The sequence below is a fragment of the Nilaparvata lugens genome, chromosome 10 (assembly GCF_014356525.2).
Source record: "Nilaparvata lugens isolate BPH chromosome 10, ASM1435652v1, whole genome shotgun sequence".
Lineage (NCBI taxonomy): Eukaryota > Metazoa > Arthropoda > Insecta > Hemiptera > Delphacidae > Nilaparvata > Nilaparvata lugens.
Genome location: NC_052513.1, coordinates 5,530,707 through 5,558,235, shown reverse-complemented (window position 1 = coordinate 5,558,235; position 27,529 = coordinate 5,530,707). Strand labels below are relative to the sequence as shown.

Sequence of the window (27,529 nt, the reverse complement as noted above, 5' to 3'; positions counted from 1 at the left end):
TTCTCTTAATGTTTAAATGTTTATATGTTTTTATGTTCCGCATTTACGGCGAAACGCGGTAATAGATTTTCATGAAATTTTACAGGTATGTTCATTTTTTAATTGCGCGTCGACGTATATACACGGTTTTAGGAAATTTTGCATTTCAAGGATAATATAAAAGGAAGAAGGAGCCTCCTTCATACGCCAATATTAGAGTAAAAATCAGACTATAGAATTATTCATCATAAATCAGCTGACAAGTGATTACACAGATGTGTGAAGAAGCCAGTCTATTGCTGTATTTCCATAAGGTCTATAGTTTCAATCAGGTACTCTTGTTGATGAGAATACTGCGTGAGGTCTACTGTTCATAGAACTATACTAGTATTTTAATATTAATAATTATTCTACTGGAAAGAAATGAGTGGAATATTAAATAGGTATATTAATAATGGAATATTTGTTCAAATGCTTGTGAATCTATAATAAGCATTTAACGAAAATCCAAATCAATTGTGGTCAATTTATAATTTCCAAAAATCAGAAATTGTATGACGAGGCAATAATTCGGCGGGTGGTTACTCTACTAACGAAAGCCACACGATATAGGCCTACGCAATACTATTAGAATAATAACTACCTAAAAATATCGATCGCTAACAATTATGTATTATTAAGCTTACTGTACCTTGAGCATAAGATAAATATTGAAAACAGTGTCAAAGCTTATGATGAATGTATTCACTAGGGTGCCGTAAGCAGAAATTTCTGTGCAATCTTTGAATTTTCTGTAATATAAATAAGAGAACATACTTTAGTTCAAACAAAACCTTTTTGTGTACAAAATCGTAAATAGCCTATTATACAATATTAAACTAATAATTAAACACAGCTATAAAGAACTAATGCTTGGAATCCCATGTTTTATGACAGATTAACTTAATTTTGAAGTCTGACTTGCTGAGGATTACTGTATAGGCCTACTTATAGAATTTATGAAATGTTAATTATCGATAATATTATTGATAACCTACTTATTGAGAGCTTTTTATTTCGAATACATTTTTACTTTCATTTCTCGAACTTCCACATCTTCATATTCTTTACTATTCATGGAGGATATCAGACAATGATTCCATATCAGGACTAATATTTATCTATGCATTCTCACACAATCCGAAATCCAATTCCAAGTATTTGCTAAAATTTTCAGGAGCTATATAAATATTTTTTTACTTGTTCCCCAGTACACTGTATATGAAAACTTGAATAAGATAGTCTTACTTCTCGAGAATGTAGAAAATTGAAATAAAAGGTTTTAGAAAAAGTCAATGAAAAATGGTCAGTCTTGCTTAAAAAACTTACTACCATACTGTATATAGCTAAAATTTGTCAGTCTTTACGCCTGTAAAAATGATCTTGGAAAATTTTGCAAAACTTTTTCTATTGTAGAACTGATAGAGGATCATTCAAGGGTTTTTCCAATGATTTTTTGCAATGATTGTCATAATCGATGAACTATTATTGGATCTTATGGACATAGAATTTCCCATTTTTTACACTTTATTTTTGTTAATTTAATGAATCATTGCTAGCCATTTTACCTGTTAAGTGTTTGATGGCACTGCACTATCAATTTCATGTATTTTTTGAGATCATCATCTAGTGCTCCATTTTGAAATTGAGGTTGCAAGTAGTCGAGATGTGGGTAGTCGTTCGCTATGCCTTCCAACAGCAAGATGATAGTTTCAAAATCCGCCAACACTTTCTCCGTAGCCAGACATACTAGAACTTCGGTGAAATAGCCTTGAAAGCACATTATTGATAGCTGCACACCTTGAAAGATATAAACTAGAATGAAGAATAGGAGAGAGTCATACCCAGAGGGACACCAGTAGACGAATGGTGTAGGCCAGTCTTTAGATTCCTTGTTATCTGATGTTTTTGTCATTAATGAACTCACCAAGTTTCTATTAACTGCACCAATGTAAACCACGATAAGAACGTAGGAAATATTCTTGTACATTGTTTCCATTTCGATTTTCTTTTTTGAGTAGCACTTTTCCACCGTTTTCCAATTTCTTTCTCTACCAGCTAGCTTCCTGTTACTGATAAGACATTCCTTTTCTATCAAATTCACCATGTGCAGCATCCTTTGAGGATTCATACTGATGTTAGCTACACTGGAGAATGCAGCTGTCACCATGATAAGATCTTTTATTCCCATCAGACATTTTTCCTTGTTGTTTTGTTCTGTTATGATGACCATACAGTTACTTAATATGGCTACTGTGCCAATGGTTATTGTTACCATAAATGACAGTGATATGTATGGTTTATCATAACGTACAAAATCTATGTACTTTCTCAGAACTTGAGTACTCTCCATTAGGTGCACCTGAAAGATTATATTCAAATTTATTAATTTATTCTGCAAGTTCTTCATTCATCTCCTATAAACTCTCATAATGTAATCAAAGTGAAGTGAACATTTTTTTGAAGTTACACAATCTTCATTGGTAGACTAAACAGTGTTTTAACATAATTAGAATAATAGCTATCATTGATAGATTTTTAAACAAATGTGACATGATGTTGATGAAAATATTATTTAGATATTGATTGGACCTATCCATCATAGTTTATTTAATAATTTTCTTCACTAGTAAATTACATAATTTATAGTGGCAAATCTAAATTGAACGACGAAACCATAGTATATAGAGCAGATGCTCCTAGATCAACATCCATCAAATAAATGGATTCTGTAAATTTTGAAAATATATGTCAACTTTTATAATATATGTGTCACTCTTAAAATACGGTATATAGATTCTGTCAACTTTTTTCAAATTTATAATGTTCTGCAATTTTTAGGACTTGAACAGCAGATTTTTTACACTGTTTCCAAAATACAGCTACCTCCTGTGATTAAATAATACTGAATAATTCAACATCCACTGATAAAAATTCACTTTCGGGGCCGTTTTTGGAGAGAGCAGAACAAATAAGGATATCGAAAGGAATATTAGTGTTCCATCGATTAAGTTCTGTAAATCCAATTCATTTTGAAAGCTCTGATTTTAAACCAACTTTTCCATATCAAATCAAAAGTCATATTTGATTAGTCTAATTTGAAAGTTTCTAGAAATTGCACAGAATCTCATTTTAAAACTATACTTTTTATTACAGTGACATCGTTGCATTTCTTGTGCAAAATATTTCGAAATAGATAAGATATTTTTTCAGGAACAAGCTCAACCAACACCATTATTATTTTTATAAAACATATTGAAAAAATAAAATAAAACCTACCATAACTGTTTTTCCTGGTTTTCTGGAGTTCTAAGTTTTGAGCTGAAATCAATCCTGCATGATGTAGCTACTCTTGAGATAAATGTAGAACTGAACGAATTCTCTCTGACTTTCATTATTTTGTAGCTTGTTACCAGAACTATTAATATCTGAATAATATTTTTTTGAAACCACACCTGTCCATCGTTAATTGTAATCGAGGGTGATTATCCCCAAATTCATTGCTTGAGAGAAGGTTCACGATCTTATTGTGCAGTGTAAGGTATAATTTGCAAATTATAATTCGAGTTTTCCAGTAGAACCCAACCCTTAGTTGCATCATTAGGATAGAAATAAGTTTTTGAGAAAGCCTATCATTAGATATCTCATTTGAAGTGTAATTGTGCAATCTTCTAAGTCTCTAGAACTATTAAGTCGCTTTTAGACCCCTGAATTATTGGCCAAGAAATATGGTAATTACATGCGATTTCGTGAAATTAGAGTCTCTGAATGAAACACTTTTCCTTTTTCATTTGTCAAGATGATTTGGTCAAGAAAGGTGATAAAACTACAGGAGTCTACATAACAGTTGATCAAGAACACGTGTTATTAATGGAGTTAATGTTCCGAACAATATAAGTACCTAGATATTAGATATCAGGGCAGTCCTCCGCTCTCATGTGAGTATATCGGCAGAGGCAAATAATCTTGTTATCTTTAAACAGTATCACTACTCTATGATATCGGTAATAGTGAGTAGGCCTGAAATGTGAATCAAATAAAATTTCAAAATTTGGGTAATTCTCGATTCTTTTAAAATGTGCCGTATGCTCCTGATAATAGAACACTATCTTCTGTGTTCTACAGATTATCTGTGCTCCTATATTTTAAAACTAGCAGGTAGTTGAAAACTTGACCTAAAGAATAATAGAAAAATAGATAATAGGCCTAAGAAAAATAGGCCTATAACCATCCTCGGTAAATTAAGACTCTACAATATGATTCTTAAAATATCAAGTTAATCGGTCCATTAGTTCATTCACGATGATGCGTCATTCGTGAATTTCCTATCCAGTACGTGTATAAGCCAGCTATTCTTTCCTTCATTATATCCTATTATATTAAGCGAGCAATTTCTGTATATATTTTTATATTTGATTATTTATATTCATTTTTTTATATTTGGCTATTTATATTTATTTATGTCCAACAGATCTCGAAAACGGCTCTAACGATTTTAACGAAATTTGGAAGATAATAGCTTATGATATAAAAATTCGATTGCACTAGGTCTCATCCCTAGGATGAGATTGCACTAGGAAAACTCTCTGAACGACATTAAAAGGATAATTCATCCTTGGAAAAACAGCTGAGACTTTCGTCGTCTGTGTATAATAAAAAATTGAGTGAGACCACAGAGAAGAAAGAAGAAATAAATTCCTTCTACTTTGTGGTGAGACCAAGGAGGATGAGTGAGACCAATACCTACTATTACTTAATAATAATAGGTAATAGTAGGTATTGGTGAGACGCACTCGGTCTGTGGAAAATCAAAATATCTCATCCCTGAAATTAATAAGCTGTCATATAGCCAGCTGTAAAATATAAACACGATCATTATAAAGAATTGTGTTGTGTTTATCAATGAATAAAAATAAAGAGCGAAGCTCGGTGCCCCGATATATTAATTTATAGATGATTTCAGAAACCTTGAGCAGTGTGTGTCTGAGGGTAGTCTGAGGATTGGTAAAACAATTCAACATTCAAAACTTCCATTCGAACAGAGCTACAGTAGGCCTACTTTGGCAATCGAACGTTTCCAGCTTCCAAAACATATTGCTGTTTCAACGTTTCTGGAATTGAGGTTTCAAGCAATTCATTCGTTATTTATGATCTTGAACAATATCAGTTAAAATGTTCAATATAAAGAAGAGATTCAAGTCCTCATCAATGAATAGGACCAGTACCTACTATTACTTATAGTAGTAAGTAATAGTAGGTATTGATAGGGCTGTGTTACTCCACAACTACATTATTTTTATAATAAGGCTACAAAATGTGTCTTTTGTCCGTTATAAGGGCTACTCTTGAATATAAATATAAATAATAATGACATTATAAATATAATAGATAACTTGATAATGGCATCATATAGCCGAAACATGTTGCAAGTAAACAATTTTAAAAAGGGTTCTTTATTTATCTACAAAATGTGCTGTGGTAAAAATGATGGAGACTACGTGTGATTTATAATGGAAAATAACTGAATTCAAATTAATTTGAAATCAATAGATACCGTACAATAAAGTTTATAATGAACTGTATGACCTTATAATATTAATCCGTTTTGAACTGAATAGTTGTCAAAAATAGTTTAAAACAGATTATTAACTTGCAGTTCGTCATGGATATTGAAATAGACTTCAATTATTAGTTTATCGGTAGAAGATAAAAATGTTTTTGAAGTGAATCTGTTGATTCTAACTTGAACAGTTAATTCGATAAAATTTGAAAGTAATCATACATAATTCACTTAATCCAAGTCTATTGACAATGTTTCTTAGAAAATTTAGAATCAGATTTATAAATATTGGCTACATGAATCATAGAGTGACCCTATACTAATTTCCATGGCATTCCACCAAATGAACTCCATTATGCAGTATGGAGAAGAATCGCTTGCCGAAATAAGCTTAATGACTTCACTTATGTAATAAAAGTTGCGAGGAGTGATTTGGAAATTATCCACAATTAATATTAATAACTGGCAACCAAATTCTGAAACAACTTCAATTATTTACTGCTTCACTAATATTTTATTAATTTCCCTGTAGTCAGCTCTAATTTTTTCCACATTATAAAAATGATTATTGCAATTGAATTGGAATTATTCTTAATGTTATTGCAGATCAAGAAATTGCTATTTGTCAGCTCCAATTGTTTTCTACTGTTAGAGAATGATCATTGCACTTGGATAGGATCATAATTTATTTTTTAACTAGCTGGCCCGGCGAACTTCGTACCGCCAAATAGTTAATGCATCTCATGACAAACTTCAACTGGATGCACACCTGAGGAGCGCGATGCAGCATTTTGCATCCAGGTGCTTATTGGTTTGAATGGAAGAACTCATACACACACAATCGGGAATGGCGTGGAACGGTGTGATAAGGCATTCTCCATAAGATCAACACTTTATTGGTATAACCAAGCCGCGCCTTCTCAGGTGTGCTTTGCCTTAGCTTAATCTGATGCACTATATTTTTATGAAAATTATCCAACAACCAGTATTTACATAATTATCTCAATATGGACTTCCTATGTGCTTAGTTGTGCAGCAGTTTGTATTCTTAGATATAGTTGAATGCAGCTTGTTGGGAAATTGAATGGTATATCTCATTGCTGCTGATTTTCCCGTGCATATTATTGACCGAGCGAAGTGAGGTCTAAGATTCAAGTCGACAGTTTGGCATTTCTCTTAATGTTTAAATGTTTTTATGTTGCGCATTTACGGCGAAACGCGGTAATAGATTCTCATGAAAATTTACAGGTATGTTCATTTTTTAATTTCGCGTCGACGTATATACACGGTTTTTGGAAATTTTGCATTTCAAGGATAATATAAAAGGAAAAAGAGCCTCCTTCATACGCCAATATTAGAGTGAAAATCAGACTATAGAATTATTCATCATAAATCAACTGACAAGTGATTACACAGATGTGTGGAGAAGCCAGTCTATTGCTGTATTTCCATAAGGTCTATAGTTTCAATCAGGTACTTGTGGATGAGAATACTGCGTGAGGTCTACTGTTCACAGAACTACTAGTAAATTTACAGCATTTCGAGCTCTACGACTCAAGTTTCGACGTCGTTCGTACCACGGCTTCATTATTAGAATTAAAATTTTGTGAACCAGTAGAAAGAAATTGGAAAAATCTGATGTGGCGCACTCACACAACTTTCCTTGCCGTTATGAAAATTGATCACCTGACGCTAGTGTTCTCGCTCATCCCAAGTCCACTATCCAAAGATATGAGACAGCTGGTGATAGGACAATAACGCTGGAGACACACGACGTCTGCTATCTCTTCGTAGTGAATGATTTAATAGAACCAACAGTTGCCAACAGTTTGCAATTTAATAATCACATTTTCTCGAATTTCAATCTTATTTTCAATATTAGGTGAAAATGTTACTGGGCATTAATTGTAGAGATTTTCATGTTCAATCTTTTCCACTTGGAATTTTTTGTTTAAATTGTATATGAAGGCTGATAATTGCGAATCTAAAATCAAACTTTGCAATATGGGGCGGAGCTCCTGAAATTTTTACAGATATGGGACTTGTGGCAGTTGATATAGCTTATCAATGACTATTTCAGGTATGAATTTGATCAAAATCGTTGAAGCCGTTTTCGAGAAAATCGCGAAAACCCCTGTTTTTTACAACATTTTCGCCATTTTAGCCGCCATTTTGGATTGTATTTGATCGAAATTGTTCGTGTCGGATCCTTATAGTGTAAAAGGACCTTAAGTTCCAAATTAAAGTCATTCCGTTAATTGGGAGATGAGATATCGTGTACACAGACGCACATACACTCATACACACACACACCAATACCCAAAAACCACTTTTTTGGACTCAGGGGACCTTGAAACGTATAGAAATTTAGAGATTGGGGTACCTTTTTTTTCGGAAAGCAATACTTTCCTTACCTATGGTAATAGGCCAAGGAAAGTAAAACCAGATCTATCGACGGCTTTTGGATGACGCAATGATTATAACAGCTGATTTTTATTTCTGTGTGTGGCCAGCTCACAAATCTCTTTCCATAAGGATTACATGTAAACTTTTAAGGACCGTAGGAAAGAGTCCTGAAGTCTGATCATAAATTTGATAGGCCATGAACCTGCTCCTGAACATAACAAGCACAACTAAAGAAAAATCATCAAATTCGGTGCACACATAAAAAAGTTATTGAACGTCAAAATTTGAGGCTCGATTTTTATTTTTATAGATGTGTTGAGTTGAGTCATGTGTGTATCCAGTACCTACAGTATGTGTGTAACAGTACCTACTATTACTGAAGTAATAGTACTATTACTGAAGTAATAGTAGGTATTGCTTCAGGCAATGCTTGGGTTTCTTTGTACCACAGATTTATTGTGTTCAAGTTTGTGGGAGCCTCTTTCCTAAAAAAGAGTTACATCTAATTTAGTTTATCTTCGATTTACCTCTCCTTAGATTCTGTTACAGGTTATTATAAAGTATTTTTGGTTGAGATTGTTGGATAATGTTATGTAATGATCATAACGTTGGATCATAATGTTGGAGTTGAACAGTGAACTTTCGAGGTTAATTTTGGCGCTTGGTCGTAGGGCTAGCTAGAACCTGGAAGAATGGCGTTTAAACCACCATCAGCATTGGCGATAACGGACAATGTTGCAAATGATTGGGTAAATTTCAAAGACAGATTCTCGTTATTTCTAACAGCGACCGAAACAGAAAATAAATTGGACCAGATTAAAGTGGCTCAGTTTCTCAATGTAATAGGAGAGGAGGCATATGACATCTTCAAGAACTTCAAGTTGGGACCGTTGGACTCTATTAAATATTCGGCAGTAATCAAAGCGATTGATGACTATTTTTTACCTAAAAGAAACATTGTGTACCAGCGATTTTTATTCTTCAAACGTTCACAGAAACCGGGTGAAACATTCTCGAACTTTTTGACGGATTTGAAGAAATTGGCGCACACTTGTGAATTCGGCGACCAAGAAGAAAGCCTTATTCGTGATCGGTTAGTGCTGTCCCTGTCCTCAAATGATGAATTGCTACAAGAACGCTTGCTTCGAATACCAGATATAAAGTTCGAAGATGCTGTAAAACATTGCACATTGTGGGAAACAAGCAGTCTACAGTTCAAGGAAGTTATAGGACACAAACAAGGTCAGGAAACAATAAAAGAGGAACATGTACATGCAGTAAGGTATGGAAATATGTTTAATTCTAAGATTAAGCCTAATACCATTGAAGTTCCAAGTACCAGTAATCAATCAAGTTTGTATCTTTGTAAAAAATGCAATAAAACGCACAGCAGGGGTAAATGTTTAGCTTACAATAAACAGTTCCACAATATTGTGGTTGAATGAATCATTTTGCTGTAGGGTGTACTAAGCCAAGAAAAAATACAAAAGTAGTTCAAGAAGTAGTAACACAAGAATTTAACATTGATGGCATCAGACAATTCAAAATTGATTACATGAAAACTACCTGTAATTCCGTAAAAACTTCATGGTTTCAACCAATCAAAGTAGGCCTAAATGGTGAAATAATAAATTTCAAAATAGATACTGGTGCAGAAATAAATTTGGTACCTTTGCACATTTTGAGAAGTTGTAATGTTGATGAGCTAGGCTTGAAAAAGTGTAATATTTTGCTTGAGTCATATGGTGGTTTCAAAATTGTTGCTATCGGTAAAGTAAATTTATATTGTAGTGTAGGCCTAAATAATGCTGAATTGATTGAAGAGTTTGTTGTCATAGATAATGAGAAGTGTATTCCTATTCTAGGTCTTAAGTCTTCGGTTGATCTTGGTTTGATTAATAGAGTTCATAACTTACAATTAGAGTCTAAGGAAAAGTTTCTTGAAACAAACAAAGATGTATTCACAGGAATAGGTTGTTTTCCAACTGAATATAAAATAAAATTTAAAGATGGAGCAACACCTGTAGTGAGGCCTCCACGAAGGGTTCCTTTATCACTTATGCCGAAATTGAAAGAAACTCTAATTGATTTAGAACAACAAGGAATTATTTCAAAAAATGAAAAGCCCAGTAGCTATGTAAGTAATCTTGTAATTGTTGAAAAACCTGACAAATCTTTAAGATTATGTCTTGACCCTCAAAGTTTACTTGTTTTTGTGACTCAGAACACATTACATATAGATTGATCCCTCACATAGTATATTTTCTACTATTTGATTCTGTACATATCTTCTGTACATGTATTCGTAACAATAACTGGTTGAATCAGACTGACTCAAAACAAACCTTTCACATACCAGATTCTGCTAACCATGATAGTATCCTCACTGCAAGCTTTTGAAAACGTTTCATTACTCAGAAGCAAATAGTGTTATCAAATTAGCACCTCCACTCAACAGAAAAGTTCTCGTCCCAAGTTCCCTTGAAAGGCAAAATGTCAAGCTATGTGTTAAGGTATTTGATGAGAAAAATGTAGCAGCTTTAAAAGAATGCAACATTCAAAATGAAAATTTTGAAACCCATGGAGAAAATCCATGCTAATTGTGAGCTCATAGAGCATCAAATTCTCTTCAATTTGATGTATAATTCCACACTTTTATGCATTTCCCTCCCTACGACTTTTGCAGCAGCTTTACCTAGTGTTGAATATGAAATTTCCAGTTTTGCAACAATTGACCAATTGACAAATGAATTTTGAAGGAGTGTTTTGAACACAATTTTTGACTTTGCAGCGTTGTTGATACTAGTTAGGAGGAGAACATATCAGAAGTCCCCATCCCTACCCCATTTTTTGAAGTGATGAGGGTGATTTAAATGTTGCATTCTTTAGCTTTTTGCTTCCACGCTTATATCTTTGCAACAATGCGTTCAACCAAGATCCTAAATAAATAAAAAAAATTATGATCACTTGAGAAACCAGAACAGTATTCCGTATTCATTGTACTACAACAATGAAATGAGACAAAAAAACGAAATGAGACGAATAGTGGATTGGTTAGAAATAGTCAGGAGGGTGATAATAATACTGTAGAAACTGGTAAGTTCCCCCGGGCTAGAACTTGCTAATTTTAGGATATTGACAAGAGATAAGCTTCGTGCTTCGTTTAGATCTTCATTTCATTGCAAACAGGCTATGTCGAGTGAGTAAACGTGTGTCAGTTCGGCTCCGTCTTCTAACAGATATTTCGTAGGGTTATACAGTTCAATTCACTTCAAATTATACATCTAGTTATTCAGTTTCTCGAGCTTAATTCAATAGTGAAATTATATTTTTGATTAACTCACACTCTTTTTATTTATCTTGAAAAAACATTCCTAATTCTTCAGTCTACCTTCTCGCCTGTAAAAGTGTAAATCCACCTAACGGTACACGATGGTCGACCGAACAGAGGCACGCCGAGGAATGAGGTCAATGCTCCGAAGCCAGGGCCAGCTATTTCTGGATCACTGTCTGAAGAGACCCTCCGAATTATTCGACAGCAAATCGAGGAAACTGTGCATCATGCTGTTCTATGGCAGTAAAGTCCATTTTTGAGGAACTTCAGGCATTGAAGGAGGAGAACAAACAGCTGCACGATAGAATTCGTGAGCTAGAGGTGTCTTGTCACCTGAAGGTCGACGACCTCGAGCAATACGGGCGCCGACATTCAATACGTATTTTTGGGATCCCGGAGAGTGACAAAGAAGACACGGACCTGCTGGCGCTTGATGTCTTCAACAAGAAGCTGAACGTGCCCGTGACTCTGGCGGATGTCAACCGCTCGCATCGCGTTGGAAGGCGTCAACCACCTCAACAAGGGCAAGCTAAACCCAAGGACCGACCCATCATAGTACGACTCTGCAGCTACCGGACCAGGAAGATGATCTTCGACGCTAAGAGGAAGCTGAAGGGTTCCGGCGTCACCATTCGCGAGGATCTGACTGCGGAGCGTCTCAAGATCCTCAACGCTGCGGCCGACCGTCATGGGCATAGGAATGTCTGGTCATCGGACGGGAGGATCAAGATCTCTATCGGCGAGGGAGGATCCAAGAGGGTCCACACAGTCGAGAGGATGACCGACCTTCAAAAAATAAAGGTAAATTAAATCATTTCAGGATTCGATGACTAAGGTGCCCTTCACTACAATAATAGGAAATTCGTATTAAACATTTCACAGTAGATATACCTTGGCATTTTTCATGAGCTGGCTTTCTGTTCTATAAATGAATCTTTCCACTGCTATTTATGATTATATATGAGGCAATTATTTCAAACTAAGGAGATCCACATTTGTTAATACTGATTAATAATTTATCTTGATATTAATTCCCAAAACTACGTTCAATGCATCAACTACTATACTCCAGAGGGTACTTAGAGAATCATTATCTCTATTCTTACTAATAATTATTACATCTCTTACCAAAATTATTTCCATAATTAATAATTTTCGAAATGCTGAATTTCAAATAAATTGGATGATTAACATACGTTATAGATATGGATGTAATCTATAGGTAAAGATAGTAATCTCCTATATAATGATATCTTCTACTGTTGCCACAGCTTGAACAATAGAAGCTAATGTGTGAAGAATTATTGATAGAACAGAGGGGTGGGTAGTCTGTTCATATGCTTATATAGGGGCTGTGTTTCATTTAACGTTATCTTAGACATTCATCACTAAACTATTACAGTTCTCAATTTACTACTTTTATCGTTATTGCAACTCCAATAGTTAATTATACTTCTAATACTATATAATATTTTCACACTTCACCGTTCAATACTATTTAAAACTCATCTAAAATAATCTAGCACTTTCTCCATCGTCTCCTCTACTTCTTATTTTTTCTTTCTCGTTTCTCTTCTTGATCTTATATTTATAATGATTACTTGAATATTGTTGTTTGCGATGATGATTATTATTCTTTTCTATTCTCCTTCTCCTTCTTCTTCTTCTTCTCTTCTTCTTCTTCTTCTTTCTTCTTCTTCTTCTTTTCTTCTTCTTCTTCTCTTCTTCTTCTTCTTTCTTCTTCTTCTTCTTCTTCTTTTCTTCTCTCCTTGATTAATTCAAGATCACAATGCGATGTTCTATTTCTTATTCTATAGTTCAGTTTCATAAGTTCTTCGCAATTTGTGCACATTCCTTCTTTCTCTTCTTTTCTTCCCTATTATTATCATTATTTTCCCTGTGATTTTTCCACTAGCTATCCAGCATGTTCAAATGTTTATTTCTCTTTCTATATCTATTTATCTTTCTACCTTTTCTCTTTCTATCTGATTACCTTCTACTAATATCCATATATTATATTATAATATCCATATATTTATCCATATAATATTCGATTCTTTCCCACATTAAATCATACTATTCCTCTTCAATTTTATGCGAATATTATTCATTATCAGTTGTATTATGTATCTTTCCTCTATTGATAACTTTCTTCAAAGATTTTTCGTTTTTCTGCTGGCTTCTTCTTCTCTTTTTCAGTTTTTACTGGATCCCATTTCGCTCTATCTCCACCATGAACACGATCTTCCACTACTGGATTCATCTCTCTCTATCTCCACTTGGACTCGATTTTCCACCACTGGATTCCATCTCTCTCTGTCTCCACTTGGACTCGATCTTCCACTACTGGATTCCTTCTCGCTCTACCTCCACTTGGACCCGATTCTTCCACTACTGGATACCTACTCGCTCTATCTCCACTTGGACCAGATCTCCCACTACCAGTTCTTCCTCAATCTTCATCTTATTCACCATTAGGATTATTCATCACCGAACTCCACACATCTACATCTTATTGTGTTTAGTGAATTTTTGAACTAGTGCTTTAAATAGTGAAGGGAGCCGAACTGTCAAGGCATACTGAATGCACTCGAATCAAGAGACTTTTTCATTTAGGTTAAGTTTTATCAGTTTCATCCCCATTTCCCCGTCATGTGTCGTTCTGAGGTCGGTTCACGATTGGTCTGCTGCTTCCATGATGCCTCTCACTGACACGTCAGCTCGCTCGCCCTCAAGTAGGTATGATTATTTCAATAATAGTAATAATGACGCAGGTATGTTTCTAGCAAATAAGCTCCACTCTTTCAAAAAACTTTTCAAGGCTGCTCACCTTAACGTACAATCCCTCAGTTGCCACATTGATGAACTCAGAGCAATCTTCCGTTTTCAGGACTTCAATATAATCGGAATTTCCGAATCATTTTTGAAGCCTAGTATTTCATCAAATTTTGTTGCATTGCCTGGATATAATCTTTTCCGGAATGATAGATTAAATAAAGCTTGTGGGGGTGTAGCAATTTATGTGAAAGATGGTATCAAAACAAAAGTTTTAATCACATCTAAACAAGAGTATTGTTCCAGACCAGAGTTTATGCTACTTGAATTATCCTTATCTAGTAATGATAAATTACTCGTTGGTATCTGTTATCGCCCACCAAAAATAGGTCATTTCACAGATTTCGAAAATGCCTTGCTTTCTCTTATGCCTTGTTATAACCGTATACTAGTTATGGGGGATATGAACACCGACTTGAACATGACAAATCGTAACTTTGACTACTTTCAACTGACTACAATTTTCCAATGCCTAAACATGACTATTTTACCTCTCGATCCAACTCATCATACTAATGAATCAGACACACTCATTGACCTTCTCATTGTTAGTGATCCCAATGAGGTTGTTCAAGCAGGCCAAATCTCAGTCCCAGCTATTTCTAGACATGATTTGATCTACTGTGTACTTTCCCATAAGATACCAAGCCAGAACAGAAAATTATCACTTATAGAGACTTCAAAACTTTGATGAAGCCGCCTTCCTGACTGATGTGGCTCAGACTCCATGGCATCAAATTGAAGCATTACCCTCAGTTGATGACATGGTCAAGACTTTCGAGAATTGGACTTTGACTTTGTATGACAAACATGCACCTTATGTGACAAGGAGGATTATAGAAAACGACGAGTACCGTGGATGACTGAAGACATACTTAAGATGATGGGACGTAGAGACAAAGCACATAGAAAATTTAAAAAGACATTGACTTGGACAGTTTGATAGAGTATAGGAGCCTTAGAAATAGGGTTAAACAGGAATTACGGAACTCAAAGATTAGGTACTTGAATTCGTTTATGACAAACAATAGACAAGACTCTAAATCACTTTGGCAGGGAATAAAAGAATTCGGGCTTGGCAAACAGAAATCGAATCCACAAATTGACTTACCATTGAATAATATAAATGACCATTTCGTTTCACACTCTAACCAACGCGACGAAGTTGTCATTGCTAATCATATAGATGATCTTGAAGAGCAGGTTACAAACTTAGATTTACCAATCACTGATCAATTTCATTTCCATCCAATCTCAGAAGAAGACACTTTCAGAGCAATTCAACGTATTCATAGTAATGCTAGACAAAATTCCTATTAAATTTATCAAGAAGATGTTATTTGCTGTTTTACCAACCATTACATACATTTTCAACAAGTCACTTGAAGAAGGCATTTTCCCTGAAAACTGGAAGTTTGCTCTGGTTCGCCCTCTAAATAAAGTTCCATCACCCAATAAAGTTGAGGATTTTAGACCAATCAGTATTTTACCTGCATTGTCCAAAGTGCTAGAAAGACTCATTCATGCTCAAGTTGTAAAATTTCTAGACAACAATAGTAAGCTTCATAACTTTCAATCAGGCTTTAGAAAATTCCATTCAACTGAGACAGCTCTGCTTCGTGTCACTGATGATATAAGGTTAGCTATGGACCAAAGAAAATGCACCATCCTCACCCTATTTGATTTTTCTAAAGCATTCGATACTGTTGATCATACAGTCCTTCTGAATAAGTTGGCTATTCTTGGTTTCAGTCACAACTCGTTAGTTTGGTTTAAATCCTATCTATTAGGTAGGAAACAATGTGTATCTGTCGGTGACAAAAAGTCAACTTGGAAAAACGTTATGCATGGAGTACCACAAGGTTCAATTTTAGGCCCTCTCCTCTTCACTTTGTATGCTAATGACCTTTCTTCCATTATCAAATTCTCCAGTTTCCATACTTATGCAGACGACCTTCAAATCTATTTAAGCTGTCCCATAACAAAAATTAATGAAACAGTTGGAATAATGAATCAGGATATCAATTCGATAGTGGAATGGACAAAGAAAAATGGCCTTAAGCTTAATCCCATCAAAACACAACCCATTATAATTGGATATTCTCGTCTTATAAACAATATTGACCTTGAATCGATTCACAAAGTTAGTGTAGACGGTAATGACATTCCTTACTGTAGCTCAGTTAAAAATTTAGGCATTATTATGAATAATACTCTTGACTGGTCAGAACAAGTGAACAAAACTTGTAAAAAGGTATTCTCAGCCATGCATGCATTGAAGAAAATGCACGATATCCTCCCTAGAAACATTAAATTATTATTGGTTCAATCTCTCATCTTCCCACATTTAATGTATTGTAATTCTGTTCTTAACGATATGCAAGTCACTCTGAATGATAAACTACAGCGTTGCCAAAATTATTGTCTACGTTTCGTCTACTCTCTCCAACGCCATGATCATATCACCCCAGCCCACATTGCTAGTTCAACATTGAAGCTTCCCGATCAGAGGCTTTTTCGAATAGTCAAGCTTGTTAGAGATATCTTGAAATACGGTAATCCGAACTATTTTAAAGATGATTTCAAATTTGTCTCTGAAGGTAGGAGGATAGATGCTTCACATACTAGAACCGGAGAAAGTACTTTAAGGATACCCAATCATCGAACTACTATTTTCACAAAATCCTTCTTAGTCAGTGCCTGTCGTGCATGGAATACACTTCCTGTTTCTATCAGGTCTATCGAGAGCCGAGCGAGCTTCACCTGACTTTAAAAAAACATTTTGGAACAAATGACTGAAACTGTCCGGCCCTAGAACGATCACATGACAACCATCCCTCACCCATTCCACAATATAAACCTTTAAACCATGTTATAGAACGAATTGTATATATATATATTATATAAACTCATGTTATTTCAATTATCCACTGCATACTGCTGTATATTACTGAAATTTGATAACCCTGATCTACTTTCAGCCTACTTCATTTTATTAATCAATTATTTGATCTTATCTACCTATATAATTATTTTACTTTATCAATTTTCTGTTTTTTTCTCTTCAATATTCATATTGATTAAAACTTTTACAATATTTCCATTAATAAATAAATCCTTAGTTTAAATAACGAAATTAACGTTTTGGTAGAGAGTTAGTGGGGAGGATATTTTAATATTCTTCCCAAAGAATGGACATTGATATGTCCAAAGCTCCGCCAATTTATGTAGATGCATAACAATATGATTATTATCTATAGTTATTATATTACAAATTGCTTTTTCATATCATATACAGTTCAATAGTTATTTTCTTAGTCTATATTTGTAAATTCATCTATAACTTTGCTGTATTGTAAGCTATTGTATATAAGTGTATAAGCCAGTATATATTGTAATCTACATAAATAAAGTACTCAATCAATCAATCAATCAATCTCTGGTAGAGAGTAGTGGGGAGGATATTTTAATATTCTTCCAAAGAATGGACATTGATATGTCCAAAGCTCCGCCAATTATGTAGATGCATAACAATATGATTATTATCTATAGTTATTATATTACAAATTGCTTTTTCATATCATATACAGTTCAATAGTTATTTTCTTAGTCTATATTATGTAAATTCATCTATAATTTTGCTGTATTGTAAGCTATTGTATATAAGTGTATAAGCCAGTTCATATTGTAATCTACATAAATAAAGTACTCAATCAATCAATCAATCAATCAAACATTGGTTCACTCAAAAAGTTAATACATCAACAATACGCTACCGGTGATTCATGAGTAAATACTGATATGGTCGATTTCAATGAACATTAAATGAAATGGTTGTTTTCTTTTAAATCTCTATACTTGAGCATTCTGTTAATTTCGAACAGAGCTCACTTTCGCGGGGTTTTCTCAGATGATGCAACAATCACTGAAGAATCTCCAACACAGATTTCAATAATCCAGGAGAGAGTCATCTAAAATTAAAACTATTAGTGCTATATTGCTAAATTATTATTGCCAATTATTAATGTTTTTCAGAAAATTATTAATTTCATGAATGTCTCTTAATTCAATGATAATTTTTGGAGTTTCAATTATTATAATATTTATCGTATTCCCATTTTTCATTTTTGTAATATTTTGAATCCCTTAATTTGGGTCACTCGTTTAGTCGAATAATATAGGGGGACCGAGCTTTGCTCTTGAGTGTGAAAGCATAGAAAATTTGTAACGAGAGATTGAATTTATAGTTTATATTCATTTTCTCAGTCTTACAATTATTTTTACAGTTATATGAGGAGGCACAACAGGCTTATGCCAAAAACTGTCCCTTTTCAAATTTATACTACAGTCCAAATCAAAACCTAGGTCACGCTACTATCACTCATCAAAATAACAATTTATTCAGACTTCAAAAAACAAACACATTATCAATTACAAATAGATATACGGTACTATGAATTCGATTTAGAATGATATACTATGTTTGCTACAATATTTGTTAATATATACTATTCTACACTAACGGAATCTAGTTACTGTTTTGGACTTTCTGAAGTAGCCTAAACATGTTTTCTAAAAAAAATAGAAATGAACGAGAATAAGTTTTTCTTGTTGAATTTTTCTTTTCGTGAGATCAGCTGAATGATCCCACACATGCACTCGTTCACTCATTTCCATTACGGTATCGACAGACGACAAAATTTCCAGCTGTTTTTCCAAAGACGTATTTATCCTTTTAATGACCTTCAGCGAGTTATCCCAGGGTTGAGACCTAGTGCAATCGCATCATAAACCTACTTTGTTCTAAATTTCGTGAGAATCGTTGGAGCCGCTTTCGAGATCAGGTCACATACATATGTACATATATAAACATAAAATCATCTAAGCATATAAACAGAAATTGCTCGTTTAATAGTATAGGATAGTACAATTATACAGTATTATTATAGTATTATTCGGTTATATATCTATCACAGAAATCTCTCTCAGCAACGACTATATAAACGCTTAACACAGGTTGCTAGGGAACGATAATAATAAGAATATGTGATGAATAATCTATCCTGTTCTAGGCGAGCAATATTTCTGTACCACAGATATTCAAAAACGTCAACACTAGAATGTAAATATTCTTTGAAACGGTTTGATATAAATTGATGGGCGATTTCCACCATTCATTATCTCTTGAAATTCTATTTTTGTATCTTGTATTAAAACATTCCCATGAAAAATGTTTGATTCAATGTGGCGGAACCAATATGGCAGACCAAAATTTTGAAGCTACCTACAGAATTTTTTTTTAATTTGAATAGGATTCCCAGTGGAGCCTACTGTCGAATTATCTTTGGAAATGAACATTAAGCTCTTTTCCTATTAATATTAAGCAGTAGGCCTATGTGAATCCATAGAACTTTTCATACGTTTCTCCGTATTGGTAAATGATTCAGAATCAAAATTCAAATTCGTTAAATTAATAATACCAACGACATAGCAACTGCCATCACAATTTTTATCATTAATATTACGCAAATGCTACTGAAGGATAATAGTCAGGCAGACACACAGGAGCAAGTTATTTTATCTCTTGTACTTACAATTTTATTTTTATATCCGGAGAAAGAACGAAGAAGTGAGTAAAATATTTTGTTGTTCAACGAACTTGACCTGTAAAAGGTTCGAAGAGTGCGTGTTCAAAATTTGAAGCTGATCGATCAACTCTTTCTTAAGTTATTGTAGTACATTCAAACAAACAAACCCACAGACTGGCAACAACTTTTAACTTTAGTAAAAAGTAAGAACTTGCTAACGCTCGTTCAATAAATATTATTGCGAAAACAATGGGCGGTATTATCAAGTTGGGAGCACATGAATTGAAGGAGTCAAATTATTTCAGTGTAAGGGATTGTATATTTTATAAGAGTGTGTTTCTGAGGGAATAGACCTATAGTGAGAAAGTGAAGAAGAGAGGATTTAATTGAATTGCTGCTTTAGTTTTTTTGCACAACCGGCCCTCTCTCACATTCAACTATCAACCCTCCAGTACGATGCTACATCAACTATATTATACAATCCTAGTCAGAATGTGAATGGGGGAATTCACAATATTACAAGCAAGAGTTGATAGTAATGAATATAGTTAATTAACACAAAAAATCTAGGAATGTAGGCATGGAAGAGACAAATTCAAGATAGGTAGAAGATAATATGTCTGAAGCATTTTATGAAATAATAACAAAACCCTCAGGGAAAAGAAAGGAGAGAAGTATTAAAAATATTACTAATCACAATGAATGTAGAATGCAATTTGAATGTAATTTCACACTGTGTGAAATTAATAAAAGTAATTGATTTATAACAGGATATTGATTTATAGAATAATATCCTACAATAATAATATTGTGAACTATAAACTGTACCTTATACACTGATTTACATCAAATGACAGTATTGCTTATTAAATGACAGTATTATATAAACGATGATTTTCCTTGTATGAAAAATTTAATAATGAGAATGAAGATTGAATGCCATTTGAATTGTCAATTCTGTGAAAAGTCATAAAGTAGGTAGCTCCCATTAGCACACAACCGGGTAAGAGATAGATTAGATTAGATTGATTTCTTTATTTATGTATGTTACAATATTTACTGGCTTATACACCAATTTACATTGAATGACGATAATGCTAGTTATTCAACGAATTTCACGAAGTATAAAAAAAAAAAATCAAATTTATTTATTTACCAATTCACTGGAAATTTACAAAATAACACTTATCAACTAATATACATTGGTGTGGCTGGAAAAAGAAGCCTTGAGCTCCAGCCACGAGTTCAAAAATATTCTTTAAATTATTTGTACATTTGCCGTGATAATATTCTAAAATACAAACTAAAAGATAGTAAACCAAAAACAAAAAATATGTATAAATAAAAACAAAAATCAATTTCGAATCAAAAATCAACAGCCCAATAACAGAAAGAGGGAATATAGAAATAATAATAATAATAATAATAATAAAAAAAAAAAATAATAATTTCAGGTAATAAAAAAAAACCAAGTTTAAATGAGCGTGTTAAAAACAAGTCATAATTAAGTTATAGTAATTAGTTTTCGATTTTAAAAAAGTAATTCTCTTTTACCCAGGATCTATTTTATTAATTTATTACTTGTGATTTATCCCTAATGAAATCGTCTGGTATCCTATTTATTAGCTTATCGCTCTGGAACTTGAATTGATGATTGCTGGTTGTCAATGCAGTGAAATTTATACTGTAAGCACTTACACTTGCTGGTCTTAAATTGTAAGTGACATTGCGTTGAGTAAATAGATGTGTATTCTTATTTATGAATATAATTAAGTTTGTTATGTACGTTTAAATAATTAATCAATGAGAATAAATATAGAATGCAATTAGAATAACGATAATATAATAATGTGATGTAACTTCATAAATCGGCGGTGTTCCAACAAATAATTGTCGATTCTTTTAGAAGGATATAAAATATCCTTCTCATTAACACCCGACCGGGAGAGAGAGAGGATGAGAGAGAGAGAGAGGGAGAGAGAGAGTGTGTGTGTGTATGTGTGTGTGTGTGTGTGGTGTGTGTGTGTGTGTGTGTGTATGTGTGTGTGTGTGTGTGTGGGTGTGTGGTGTGTGTGTGTGGTGTGTGTGTGTGGTTGGTGTGTTTGTGTGTGGTGTGTGTGTGTGTGTGTGTGTGTGTGTGTGTGTGTGTGTGTGTGGTGTGTGTGTGTGTGTGTGTGTGGTGTGTGTGTGTGTGGTGTGTGTGTGTGTGTGTGTGTGTGTGTGTGTGTGTGTGTGGGAGAGAGAAAGTGGCGCAGGAGTGATAGAGAGATTGTTAGATAGAGGAAGGGTGGGAGAGAGGCGTGAGAGATGAGAAAGGAAGCAATAGAACTAAATAAGGTTGAGATAAGAGACAATGTCAAGCAGGAGTATTGTCCAATGAATAGTCACACACACTAGTTTTCCAGTCACACTAAGTTATGAATAGAATATTTCCAAGAAAGTACAGTCTGTGCCAAAATTCAAACCACTTTACTTCCTAGCTATTCTTCCAGCAAAAACGACAAGAGGTGATAGCGACAACCAGAGACTGTTTTCCAGGTAGAGAAATTAGTCACGGACTCGCCCTGCCAAAACAAGACACTTCTTTTTCAGCACAAGAACGACAAAAGCAGCCACCGCCAAAACAAGACTGAATTTCAGTGCTAGGATAGATGTGTCTGACTTTGACGGTGGTGTATACTGACATCGCCCCACTTCTGATCTCTAGAATTTCAATGAGAACTAGCAGAGCACACGTGCTTCGCTACGAGAATTGAAAGATGAGTTTGAGCAATTGAAGATTAAATTCCAAATTAGGTTGATTCGGAATTTGATGACTCTGGTATCCATGGATCTCTTGCTTATTCTGGAATTTTTGGCATAGCCTGTCGCTTACTTTTCGTTTCACTCATCCAAAAGTGTAAAAGCAGCCAACCCACTGATTCTCTCTTCCATGGAAGTCCATTCATACATAAGAGTCCATTCATAATAGTATAACATTTATTGTGGCTGATTTCACATGTCCTAAACTCTACAATCATAAATATTAAAGTGGGATCATTTTAATGTGAATTTGCATAAATCTGAATAGAGTTCATTCAATCGCTTTGATTATTGACTACCATTATATTTTTCTTTCTTTGATCTTAACTTGAAACCAAAAGCTCAGGGATGAAAATTTGGATGTAAACTAACATGTAACTCAATTTAATTTCTATCTAAATTGAAAACTTTAGAATTTACTTGTGATCTATCAATATCAATAGGTTTGTCTTGTGTCGTAATAACATCATGGAAGGAAATAGGAGCAGCTGATGGATTATTATGTTTTTTTCGATTTAGTTTTTAGCTGATTTTGAAACATGAAAATATCAGGCCCAGAAGCACAAAAGCCTGTTCAATTTCAATCAGGATTAAATTTCATGAGAATCAATTAGAGCAGGGTTATTTCAATAGAAGGCTTCTCTGATTGGTTCTTGTGGTATTTAGTCCGGATTTTGAATTAACAGACAGTGCAACTGTCTCTCTCAAGGCCATGGCTGCGTAAAAACATAGATCAACAGAAGCTGAAGAAATTAGTCGCATTTCTATCACCTCACAATGAACATTACATTCAACTACCATATGTTTGGAGAGACCGATTTTTAATTTCTTTTGCTATCATCCGGTCACTTTCTGAACCTATTCTTCCAGATGTTCCATGAATACTGCAATGTTTTAAAATAAGGTCGCCAAATTTGGTAACTCAACTACAGCTATTATAATGTTTTTCATTTGCTCACACTTTCTTAAGTTTTCAACAGACTATGGAAAACTTTTCTGATCAGCTGCTACTTGAGGGACCAGTAATTCTTTCTCTTGGTAGTTCAACGAATTTTCCCAAAGTTGAGACCTGTTCCAAAATAATGTTTTTTGTTGCAAGCACAGCATCAGGAATTCCTGATTCAATCAAAATCGTTAGAGCCGTTTTCGAGATCCGTCCTACATTGATATATATATATATATATATATATATATATATATATATATATATTATATATATATCCACAAACACATATTCAAACAGAAATTGCTCCAATTTCAAACAGTTTCAAACAGAAAAACTCTCATATTATCAGAAGTCAACCAATGTTCTGTCAAAGTAACAGCTGAAGGACTAATTTGACAAGTGAACAGCTGTTCAAGGTCCTCAAGTTTGTTGCTTACTCCCTGTATATTCCAATTCATAAGCAATGGTTATTCAAAGTTTGTTTCTTTTATACCATGTTTATCTGAAAGGATGTGTCCAGTCCTAAAAAACCCGATGACAGTCGCCTCCCCGGAGTTCCTGTCCTCTACAGTTGATCCCGACAAATCAGAAACAGAGCCTGACTCCAAATGCGACACATCATCAGCAACAGATTCACAAATTGATTGACGTTCACCTCTCATATACAAATTCACTATATCCAATACTTTCCTGGAAAATATTTTTTCCCCAACTATTCATATGCAGCCCATGAAAAGTATGGAACCTTCTCGGAATGTTATCCAGTCTTATCAGTAAAAGGTTTTTATCAGAGCAAATTTTTTCAATCGCAATATTAATTTTATCAATGAAAAAATGAATAGGCGAATCTTTCAAGAGATCGTGTCTGCGTGGAATTGTACACACAATCAATTTTGTATGTCTTGATTCATTCACTGCCTCATTCATTTTATCGATTAGTTGGTCTATTTTGCGGTTATTACAATTCAAATCGATGCTATTTGTTCCCGCCAAAAGAACAACAAAATCCCTTTTTGAATGGAGAGCAACCTCCCGGCTTGATACCAAGCGATCCACTATGTACTCCACAGGTGCACTCGGATATACATTGCCCATCACGCTTGAAATTGAGCTATTAGCGTCTCTGCCAACAAACGAAGAGACGTGTCGGCCATTACTATTGAAAAAATGCTAATTTTAGAAAAACTCTCTCTCTCTCATCCTTTCTTTTTTCCCAACTCGTGAAAACTGATTGTTATTGCAGCCATCAATATGATTATTCACCAGCTGCTTTTCACCTGTACCTCTTTGCATCCCTCCGACCTCAATACTGTTTGCTTGTTTCTTTTTACCTTTATCATTCCTTCTCGTACATTTTGTGGCACTCCCAGTGGATTGAGATAAAGCAACCATTCCATCATACACATCTCGAAATTTATTACATTCTACTTTCAGGTCTGTATTTTCCATACGTAATGCAGTATTATCTGCTTCCAAAACGCTAATTGAATTTGTCATTTGGGAACGTAGATCAAATATTTCCTTCATAAGTCGTGATAGTGAGCCATCAAACTCTGAGCTTTGCATTTCATTTTTTTGTTTAAGTTGATCTATCTGTTCATTTAAGGTTTTTGAAAATTCAATCAGATCATCCCTCTGTTGCAACAGTTCCACTGAATGAATATTTAATTAATGAAGAGCTCTCCTGGACTTTAACTGTTCTTAATGATGGAGTATTAACAGCCATATCTCGTGTGTGCCCACCTAGGATCATGCTACTATCCCCATCATCACACTCCGAAATCTTCGATGTGAAGGATGAAGATTTAGAGAAGACATCGCTGTCAACTATTGAGCTTTTATCCATCTGATGGGGCGTGGATGACATGCTTTGCGATGCTGGACTACTACAGCTCATAGTCGAATGATTGTGTGTATTGCTCATCATCACTATTTCAGTTATCAAAGAGTTGGTCTCCAATGTGGCCGGACACCCAAGCTTACTGCAGCGCCAAGAAACATTACCATTAATCATTGAGCGATCCTTTCTGAAGCTATAACCATCAACACTCAATCCAATGTTACCTCTTTTGTTCTTGAACAATGTCAAATTATTTGCCATTATGGAACTACAGATTTTATTTTTTTTTTAAGAGAAGAAAAAATACTTGTAATGACAATAAAAATATAAAATGAAAAAGTTAATATGGTGAACTACTATGTAATGTTAGCTATTACCCATGCAACACAAATCCAGTTACAAATCAACACCAACTTTAATACTTAAATTAATCCGATGAACGGCAAGAGTGGATTGTTTTAATAATTAAATGATAATTATTATATTGAATGATTGTTATACTTTGTATCAATATTTTAACAGCAATTTATTGATATTTAGATGTTAATTATTATGATACTAATTTATTATGATACAGTTTTTTTTCATTACCGGCTGAGAAAATTCTGTACTGGCCGATAATAATTACAATAGGTACTGTATTACGTAGATTGGAAAGCAGAAAAATTTAAAGTTATTGCTGTTGAATGAAAAGGAGATAGCGGTTATCTGACTCGAACAAAACCAGTCTTATCTTCACGATAATTTCACTTGAGCATCAAACCCTGACAACGGCTTTCAGACTCTCCCCCTTCCCAACTCCGCTCCACCAATAACCGGAAAAAATAATTATTTCAATTATAACAATCAGGCGAAAATAATGCGAAATGGATTAATGTTGGTCGTGCCCTGTCATGGCCCAGGCCACGAGCAACTGCCGCAAGATGCGATGTTTACAGATATTCCACAAAGCAGCTCGCCAATTCAACATCCATTTCGGCCTGTACAATATCTGTTTAACGTGAAAAATAGCAATGAGAAGACAAATTACGAAGTTAATTACATAACATGGTTGAAACGGAATTTGATTCTGGAAAGGAGTGATCTGAATCTATCACAATGGTCTGACACGTTCAAATTGTTGAGAACGTTTATAAAGGTTTAGATTATTCAAATTTATTGTTGAAATAAAGTAATTCTATTTATTAATTGTACTAGTTTTTTGATAAAAATAGAAGTTTGAATAGATATTTAAACTTCAATGAGTAAATTTAGATTGATTTAATAAACGTGGATTTACAATGAATAACTTATTATTATTACTTGCCAACTTCTGTCGTGAATGAAAAGGAAATGGTTGATCAACTCTTGATTAAATGGAATTAATTTATTTTATACTATATTCTTATTATTATTACTATATCTATTGATAAAACAGAAAATAAAAAATACCATTAGTAAGAAACTACTGAAGTTACCTTTAAAAGCTTAGGCCTAATTTGAACTACTGATTTAGAATCTGATGCAGTGAGAGGTTGAGGTATTAGAGGTATTAGTACAAAAAATATTAATTCATGATAATATTATTGAAGAGGTTACTTATTAAATGATGTTATTAATTTAAATGTAATGGCGTGCAAAAATTGAGATATTATTTTACTATAATAGTTATGAAACGAAAATCTACGTTAATTTCTGAAAAGCAAGAAATGAATGGAAACAGGTTATCTTATCTGAGCTGCTCCAAAACACAACCGTCCGCTACCACTGCTACAACTCAACTTTTAATGATGTAGATTCAATAATTGATCAACAAAATATTTCATCTCATTTCAGGAGTGTAGAAGTGTCGCTAAACCCAGAAATGGACTTCAACGAACCATCAGAACTCCAGAAAATATCGAAAGATTGGTGAGGCAGTCAGTTGTGCGTTCTCCCAGGCGTTCGCTCGCTAACACGCAGCTGCTATGGCATTTTTGACTCCACTGTTCGACGAATTTTCCATGAAGGCCTTACAACTTCATCCCCATAATTTGGCTGTTGTTCAAGAATTTACTGAACGCGATTTTGTTGCCCGTCAAAATGCATGTGTTATACTGATTGACTACCTGCCTAAAGACGCGGTCATTTATTTCAGTGACAAGGCTCATTTCCACATGCGATTCGTCAATGCGATTTTTTTATGGGGATTTTTGAAATCTCTGGCTTATGTCGATCGACC

The 27,529-nt window shown here is 34.1% G+C and overlaps 2 protein-coding genes across 2 annotated transcripts; one reads left to right on the top strand and one right to left on the bottom strand.

Moving 5' to 3' along the window:
• Positions 1-661: 661 nt before the first annotated feature.
• Positions 662-27,232, bottom strand: LOC120353324. The gene is made up of 3 exons (XM_039436597.1): positions 27,189-27,232; positions 1,587-2,380; positions 662-770 (listed from the first exon to the last, which is right to left on the bottom strand). The coding sequence occupies exons 1-3, from the start codon at positions 27,189-27,191 to the stop codon at positions 662-664; spliced, it is 906 nt and encodes a 301-aa protein (XP_039292531.1). The 5' UTR covers positions 27,192-27,232.
• Positions 8,422-27,529, top strand: LOC120353235. The gene is made up of 2 exons (XM_039436148.1): positions 8,422-9,226; positions 27,145-27,529. The coding sequence occupies exons 1-2, from the start codon at positions 8,677-8,679 to the stop codon at positions 27,150-27,152; spliced, it is 558 nt and encodes a 185-aa protein (XP_039292082.1). The 5' UTR covers positions 8,422-8,676; the 3' UTR covers positions 27,153-27,529.